Here is an 8,974-nt window from a genome sequence, read left to right on the forward strand (position 1 = left end):
ATTTTTAATCTCACTTAAAAAGGAATGCACTTTAATCAGTTCTAACAGCATTTTAAATCTAAGTGGTGTCAAATCTAATTAAACTGCCTTTCTTTAGAAGTGATATGAAAAAATAAATGCAAAGTTTCCTCTTAAAAGTGCGTTTTCCAGTTGACAGACGTGACACGGACTAACCAGAACTCACTGAGGAAGCAAATGACATTCATTCACACTGAAGTATGACAGTATCATACTTTAAATATTTAAAAACGTGAAGCTCTAAGGAAGATGTTTTGCACAATAAGACACTGTACAACAATTTCTCATTAAAATGAAGATACATTTTATTTCTTTTCTTAAAAAAACAAACAATACAAAAAAAAATCTGAGGAGGAAAAATGAAACAAAAAAGAAACCAGTTTAAAATTAAATCAAGCACAAAAAACAAAACATTCATACATTTTTGGACAGCTAGGTTAAAAACCAATTCATAGACAGCACGAGTGGAAAATATTCAGAGATGCCTGGCAGAAAGGATCGAACCATGTCAGAATGCCATGTATGCACTGTAGACAGAAAAGCCCCTCGAAATGCAACATGGGATATACATCATATGTGTCTGGAATTAAAAACAAGCAGCAACAGAAATATATATTTAATGAGCAAACACACATAAGGTATGAATAGTACAATTCTTCTCCATCCTCACAGTGCAAATATGCCTCTCTGTGTCATGACATCACAAACACATCTGATCCAGGGCTGAAGAATAACAATATTTTTGACCTTACTAAAACATTATTTGTTTGGTTGAAGAGACCCCCCCAACATTCGGCAATACAATCTCTGGGTGAAATGGGCATGAGTCAAAGATACCCTCCGTTTCTGAACACTCAGCTTTGCGGTACAAGATTTCGAAAAACAGGCTTGGTAAGGCAGAAAGACATCAGATTCACATTTCCCACGCAATTAACCGTTTTAAGGCCCGATCTCAGCACACTCACTGTTAGCTTTTTTTTGAGAAAAGAGATGAAAGCATTCATACTGCAGCCTTTATATGAGATGATCTGGTGGATAAGGAAAAAATAAAACAAACAAATGCACATTACAGAGATCAGAGCGAAATAAACTTGATTCTTGAATTATTCCAGGTTCAAAATGAGTTTAGCTTGATGGATGGCAACTCATACCTCAGTTTTCAAAAAACAAACAAACCCAAAAAAGAAAATTAAAAAAAAAAAAAACACCCAGAAATGAACTTACAATGGGGCAAACATTGAACACTTGCCATTGTAAGTACACAACAAACTGAGGTACAAATTGAAATTCTTTTATGTGGTAACGTCGCAGATTTTATAAACAGAACTTGACATTTTTAATCCAGAATATTCTATTAAAACAGTAACTGCATTATGGTTCAAACTACACAAATCGAGACTGTTTATTTAAAAGGTAAAACTGAAAATTGAATAGCAAACCCTGGATAAAATATGTACCACGACAAATGTAATTTTCAAAACATGAGCAATTAGATGTCAGTTTCTCCATCTTTCGCTGATGATTCTCGCGTAATGAGCGGCGAATGCATGTTGAATAAATACAAAACTAATCCTCAGATAAGCAGAGCCCTGACCGCTAGTATCAAAACAAACGGCGTTAACTATTACGGATTGCGAAACTTCCTAACAAATGGCTTTCTAGAGAGGAATCACTACACAACAAACGCATTGGACCTCAATGAAACACTGTTTCAGAACTTCGCAAAACTATTCATACGTTAAATGATGTACTTTCGCAAACACGGTTTTTAAGAACAAATCGAATGCGACATTTGTTAAACGTCGTAAAACCAATCTTGCGCAAATTGCATTGAATCGACTGCGACAACTTGTAGGGAATTGCATTTACACTTCAATATACCATTACAAATTTACACTAATACTTGTTTTGTTTGCGCGGTGTGAAAGAGGCTCTTTCTTGCGATCATTTACGCAAGAATAGTTTTACGAACATTTTACACTGAATTTTGTTTCATGAATGAGGAACATCGGTCGCAATAATGCAGAGCAGACGATAAGCTTTATACATGTTACCGAAATGAACAAGAGCGCTAAAGCATTTTTTTTTTTTTCGGGAGAATACGGTCATGTGATTACCCTGGGCGAGCAGCGACGCTACTGGTTGGAACGATGGGCTTCCCTCAAGATTATATACCCATAAATAAACAGACTCAGACACATTTTACTCAATAATATATATAGATATATACGCTAACAAGTTCTGGGAAAATGTCCTTTGCGATATGGAATTTATAGGCAAAAAAAGGGAAATAAAAAGAGTTCAAACCGTTGAGCCAGGCCACAACAGACAGTGAAAAAAATATCTGAAAAGCAAACAAACCCCTCCCCCCACCCCCCCAAAAAATGCAGAAGAGGAAAAAGTGTAAAGGGAAAGAGAAGAAGAAAGGGACGCCGTTAATAACATGGCTAGTCTTCTCCGGATGGAGCCTCCTCTTCTGAGCCGTCCTCTTCCTCGTCGTCTTCCTCGTCTTCGGGGGCATCATCCTTTGTCTTTTTGGTGGGAGGAGACTCTTTCTTCTCCACCTCATCTTCCTCCTCATCTTCAAGGGGGCTCTCGGGTTCCTCGTCATCCTTGGGTGAGGATTTCTCCAGTGCTTTAGCTGCACTTGGGCGACCTTTCCCTTTCCCCTTCACGGGGCTGGGGTTCACTGAGGGACAAACAGACATGTTTACATTAACTTTAAAATTTTGGAGTCAGTAAGAGTTTTTTTTGTTCAAGCAAGAACATACTAAATTGATCAAAAGTGACAGTAAAGACATGTATAATGTTACAAATTATATTCATCAAATAATCCTTTCTTTCAAAAACTTTTTTTTAAATCTTACCATCCCAAACTTTTGAATGGCAGCTTTCAGGACTGAAAAGTTACACGAAACTAGTATGTTTCAAAAGTCTTTCTGCCTAAGGCCTTTGTCGGCATTTGGGCTTTTAAATTCAAGAATCTTGGGCCAACAACATTTTTATGTGACGCATGATTTAAATAAGTAAATTGAAGTAATAGTTGACCTAAAGATGATAATTGTCTTTTAACTCTTTAATAATTTACATCATTTCAAACCAGGAGCGGCAGGGGTTACCTGTGGCCTTTAGCCGGGGTTTAGGGGATTTCTTGTCCTTCTTCTCAACTCTCCTTCCTCCTTTCGGCACCACTTTTTTGCCTTTCTTTTTGGAGTGCCCATAGTCACTGTCATCATCATCATCAACCATGAAGTCTTCATCACTGCCAGACTCTTCTGCAACAGAAAAATTGGAAAGTACATTTTTATGAAATGTGAGTGGCGCTTGGCTGTGCAAAAGTTGCCACCACAATGCTAGTGTATTGTGAACCATTGCTATCGTGTTGCTAAGGGATTCTGAGTAGTTTAAGCATGTTACTAGAAAGTTGCCGGGGCGATATGGGTGTCTAATTACTGGCTCATGTCAAGATAAAGCTTCTATGAAACTTTTTGTTCATTTAATTTCAAAGGCATCTTTACACAGTTGATTTAAAGAGTTAGTTCACACAAAAAATTACGTTGCCGTCTATGTGTGCTTCAGAAACCCTCAGATTTTATCCAAAAAAAAAACCCCTCATTTGTGTTCCGAAGATGAACGAAGGTCTTAAGGGTTTGGGACGACATGAGTGTGAGTAATTAATGACAGAAATTTCATTTTTGGGTGAACTAACCCGTTAAGGCTGCTCTGTGCCTGCTTAAAACTCTGTGTAAAGACATAATGGTAACAAAAGCCAGACTAATTTCCAGACTCAACTCCTAGTATAAAAGTGCACTATTAAAATTGCTTTGTAAATGCATTTATGCCACCTCTGAGAAGCATTAAACAGTCTGTGTAAAGACACCTAATTGCCACTTCAGAAGCACTTCTGTGCCATCTTTACAGTGTTGATTTGGCATGGCTTTATCATTTGCCAGGCCAAAATCTTATGAGCAATATTAAAGGGATTGTTCACGCAAAAATGAAAATGATCCCATCATTTACTCACCCTCAAGCCATCCTAGGTGTATATGACTATCTTCTTTCAGACGAACACAATCTGAGTTATATTAAATAATATTCTCGCTCTTCCAAGCTTTATTATAGTAGTGAATGGGGCTTGAGATTTTGAAGCCCAAAAAATCCATCCATCATAAATGTAATCCATACGGCTCCAGGGGTTTAATAAAGGCCTTCTGAAGCGAAGCGATTAAAAAAAAAAAATATATAGAAAAATATCCATATTTAAAACTATATAAACCATAATAACTAGCTACCGGCAACAGCCGTACGCAAGTCAAGTTGACCTCTGACCTGACGTATGATGTAGGCGTAGCATAAGCTTAGGTGAGAGTAGACGCTTCTCACGGTTCAAACAAATAGGGCTGGGCAACAAACTCAAGCTCCTCTTCCCTTATATTGAAATCCTCCAACATTTCTCTTTAAAAATTCTAATTTTCGACTTCTAATTCATGACAGGTGTTTTGTTTTGCTCTATCCTCTGCGTTTCCGAGTTCGTCAATACGTCGGGTCAGAGGTCACTCTTCCGCCGGAACTAGACTTACGTACGGCCATTGCCGGAAGCTAGTTATTAGTTTATAAAGTTTTATGTATGGATAGTTTTCTTACAAAAACCCATCGCTTCACTTCGGAAGGCCTTTATTAACCCCCTGGAGCCGTATGAATTATTTTTATGATGGATGGGTGCACTTTTTGGGCTTCAAAATCTCACACTCCCTTCCATACCATTATAAAGCTTGGAAGAGCCAGGATATTTTTTAATATAACTCAGATTGTGTTCGTCTGAAAGAAGATAGTCACCTAGGATGGCTTGAGGGTAAGTAAATCATGGGATAATTTTCATTTTTGGGTGAACTATCCCTTTAAAAATAATAATGATGCTGAGTCAGTGACAAACATATTGAACACTGCAGTTAAAAAGCAGCACACTTACGGTCCAGGTATGCCTGTTCTTCCTCTTCTTTCTCCTCATCCTCACTGCCACCGTCTCCCAGAAGGATTTCTCTCTGTTTGGACACGGCCTTTGACGCAGCCTGCCTCACCTGTCTTGGTTTCCTGCTCACCTCTTTATCATCATCACTATCATCTGCAGAGGAATCACAAGTGTCAACAACATGCAGAACAGATGCATCCACATTTATGCTTTTTATTTGCAGCCTGATTTCAGAACATGGTTGTTTTATACATTGGTCAGATTGTCTTTCTTTGTCTAAATGGGCAGTTCTTGGCCAGAATAAGACTAGACTTCATGCTGATAGTTTAACATCTGCTGCTTCATGTTTTATGCATGAGAATTCAAGGAAAAGTGACATTTTTCCATCGATTCACGTCTCACCTCCACCTCGTTTCCTCTTCAGTGACTTTTTGCCTGGCTTCTCCACCTTTCCTTTCTTTCCCTTTTTGGCCTTTTTATCATCATAGTCACTTCCTCCATCTTCCTCTTCCCCTTCTTCTCCAAAGTCATTGTCTTCATCACTACCGAAGTCATCTGAAAAACACAAGATTAGAAGTTAATCATCTTTTATTGAACTTTATTTTTAATCAAATCAGTAAAAGAAACAACACAATTTACCTGCGGAGTCATTTTTGGATTTGGACAGTTTGTCATCTGAATCCTCGCTGTAAGACAACAGAAAAGGTTTTTTAGTAGTTTGAACTTTGAAGGAGAATGTCCTTGTATGTGGCATTTATTTCCTAGTTATAATTAACCGCCGCATATGTGGGTCATAAGGAGAAAATGGATCTCAAAAAGGTTCAAGATCCCTGGGGATCCCAACACACAAATTCTGTCATAAAATTCACCATTTAATACATATAAAATAATTTTAAATGCATTATTCTAATAATATATTTTCTTAAAATACAACAAAGCTGGAAAAAGACCGATTCTTACCTCTCTTCCTGTGAATTCTTAGACTTCTTGTGCTTGATTTCACGGGGTGGAGCACGTATCTTCTTAGTCGTTTCCTTGCCTCTCCCATAATCCTCATCTGGAGACAGAAATGAGATGGTTTGAAACATTAAGTACATGACTGCACAAACTGATTTTCTAAAACAATCTCTGAAAGGTCACCAATCGACCTGAGGAATACTTGCATTCAAATATCAAGTAAACTTTCAAAGAATATCTTTGTCACACATCAATACTTTTCCGAAAGCTAAAATTATGCGTTTTAGAGATGGTTTATTACCTGCATCGTCGGATTCATTAAACTGGGAGTAATTCACCACCTTTCTGTTCCTGTAAGAAAGACAAAATACTGTAACAAGGGTTTGTGATCCAGCGGTGCATGTGACATTCATTCATGTTTTAAGGGCTTACAGACCATCGGAAGGTGGTCAGCATTTCTTCAGGAAACTAAAGTTCATTTAACACGCGTCGCTTCATTATGTTTACTTGAATTAATGATCGTTAAACAGTTCCTCAATTAGCATTTCAATGAGGGTTTCATTAATACTGCAGTCTTGTCCCATTTAACCACTCAGGCCCAACATGGTGTTGAGATGCTTGAAAAGCCACAAGTTACTTTAATGTAATTAGACATTTTGGATTATAAATTACAATGCTTAATCATCAATCCAGAAAGGACATGATAATATACATAATGAAGTGTATAATAATAATAATAATAATAATAATAATTTGTCTAAATATTCGTCCCATACATTAATTCATTCAACATTTGATTTAAAACAACCGTTTCAGTTGTAAACCGAGGTAGATTTGAGACCAGCAGGAAGTCGATAAACCGTTCATTAGCATCATCTGACAAAATAATAATAAAAAAATAAAATAAAATAAACAAAAAGACAACTATCGTTAATTCAGTAAAAGCCGAAAAAATGTTTAATTTTTTTTATATATATTTTAAATATATGACTTTGTGAAATCAATTTAATCGTAAGTCTTTTGGCGTAATGCCTCATATTTACCATGGTAACAATAGTTACTACTGTAAGAAGCTTTTCAGAATCTCTGTATTTATTTTATTAATGTATTTATTAATGTAACAGTGGCGGCTAATATCAATTTATACATGTTTTATTGTAATAATATCTGCATTCGCTATATTTGCATATGGTTACCATGGTGAATGTTCGTAAGCAGCGCGCTACGTTTTTTTTCTGTACAGTCGATACGTGAGGTATGCGCGCGACATTATTACTCTTTTTATATCGGCCCTCGGCCATCTTTGTAGACAAAAATAACGCATAGTCATATATACTAATCTGTTAACGTAATTTGAACTCAAAATGTGGAGAATGAAGATCAAATTGTGTGCACGTTTTTCACATAACTCCAAATGGGAGGTGTGGTCGCTCTCAGCCACCCCGCCCCCCTCTGACGTCACCCGCGTCGTGTTAATTTACCGCTATCAAAAAATACCTCAAAACGCGCTTCCCTCCCTAAAACACGAACGGCCTTCCACAACCTTTTGTTTCTGCGTCGTTGTGAAATTTGCGCAAATGTGTGCGCGTTACAGGTTGCAAAATCACTTGAATGAGCACCTCCAGTGGGATTTTATTACCCCTCCTGAAGCTTTGGCGAGGATGAATGGGAAGCCATATTCTCACTGGCTTACAAGGAAACATGAAGCCTTTTAGTGCTTCTCACACAACAAATATAATCTGAAATATAGGTAGGTGATGCACAAGGAATATCAGATTTCACAATCCTGATTGATGCACGTTAGAAACGTGCACGATATACGCATAAATATAAAAGACACAGTCCTCCGCCACTGGGAAAGAAACAACGAGAAAAATGCATGCACGAATGAGCCAAAATGTTACAAAATCGAGCTCTAAACAAGAACATAAGGATGCCTGGCACATGCGTGAAGCCTAGAACTCAGTGTGCATGCAGCAGCCATCAGCAGGACGAATGGAAACCCACGTACCTCACTGGTCTTGCCATTTTGCAGGAATACTGTAGAGGTTAAAATTGTGAAAGAGCAAAAGAAAAGCAGGGAAAATGCAAACGAAATGTGCTATTTTAAAACACAAGGGTCTAAAGGTGACGTCGCAAAACCAACGCCCTTTCCCTGTGGTAAAAATTAAACAATGCGAGAGATATTCCTGCTCTACGAAGGTATTTAGTTTAAATTTTACCTTCAGCTACTCAAAATGGTGAATAAAACAAACTGAAACTGCAGCCCTCGCGCAACCTAACGATTGGATGGTGGGCGGGCATTGTTGTTCAAACCCCGCCTACTCTACCGGATTTGCCCAGAGCGCGACGCTATTGGCCAGTTTGAACGAATGTTTGATTTGGGATTGGGTTTTGTGGCTGTCTATCAAACGTAGGGTCTCCAAAGCATTTACCCTCCCCCTCGTTTGCGGATAGGTTGAACAGCATGGCTCGGCTCAGAAACAAAAAGAGGCCCTCACGATATGCAAGATGTCCCAGTTTAAGTGTACAACAACTTTGTGTCGTTTGTTTCTTTTGAAATTAAGTTTATATAAGCGAGAGCACACAGCAAAAGGGTTGAGACCTCGAAAATATTGATTTTGTTGGCTATTGTCCTAAAATGTGACGTAAAACTGAATCACTTTTTAAATTAGGGTGAATTCAGGTTGGTTTGGACATTTTTTCCCAAGTCATCTCAATGGCAAAAAGTGTCCCAATCACCCCATATTATTGAAAATATAATGATAACAGGAATATATTTCTTTAATCCTAACAGTTATTAGAGTATTATTCAACCCTGATATCATATGTCATCATTTAAATTTATATTATAATTATGTTAATTATAATGGAAAGATAATATAAATGTTTGGATATTTTACCTTACATCTTTTTCACAACTCCCATTATTCTCAATGGCGATTCTCACTGATAGATTGAATTGCAGGAAAACCCCCCAAAAAGTACTGTAGTCAAACCTAATGCCTTTAGACCATCTACCCTCATTGT

General features: G+C 37.6%; 1 protein-coding gene across 1 annotated transcript; it reads right to left on the reverse strand.

The window, feature by feature from the left end:
* Positions 1-298: 298 nt before the first annotated feature.
* On the reverse strand, positions 299-8,237 carry nucks1a (nuclear casein kinase and cyclin-dependent kinase substrate 1a). Its single transcript, XM_051912498.1, has 8 exons — positions 7,956-8,237; positions 6,246-6,295; positions 5,948-6,044; positions 5,627-5,673; positions 5,390-5,542; positions 4,988-5,140; positions 3,138-3,293; positions 299-2,707 (listed from the first exon to the last, which is right to left on the reverse strand). The coding sequence occupies exons 1-8, from the start codon at positions 7,970-7,972 to the stop codon at positions 2,466-2,468; spliced, it is 915 nt and encodes a 304-aa protein (XP_051768458.1). The 5' UTR covers positions 7,973-8,237; the 3' UTR covers positions 299-2,465.
* Between the last annotated feature and the right edge of the window lie 737 nt (positions 8,238-8,974).

This window comes from Ctenopharyngodon idella, chromosome 11, assembly GCF_019924925.1.
Source record: "Ctenopharyngodon idella isolate HZGC_01 chromosome 11, HZGC01, whole genome shotgun sequence".
Classification (NCBI taxonomy): domain Eukaryota; kingdom Metazoa; phylum Chordata; class Actinopteri; order Cypriniformes; family Xenocyprididae; genus Ctenopharyngodon; species Ctenopharyngodon idella.

What these genes read in the sequence shown, in the direction of transcription:
- nucks1a (XM_051912498.1), bottom strand. An exon ending in ATCCAAAAATGACTCCGCAG is followed by an intron (nt 5,543 to 5,626) that starts GTAAATTGTGTT and finishes TGTGTTTTTCAG; the next exon opens with ATGACTTCGGTAGTGATGAA. An exon ending in AGAACAGGCATACCTGGACC is followed by an intron (nt 3,294 to 4,987) that starts GTAAGTGTGCTG and finishes TTTCTGTTGCAG; the next exon opens with AAGAGTCTGGCAGTGATGAA.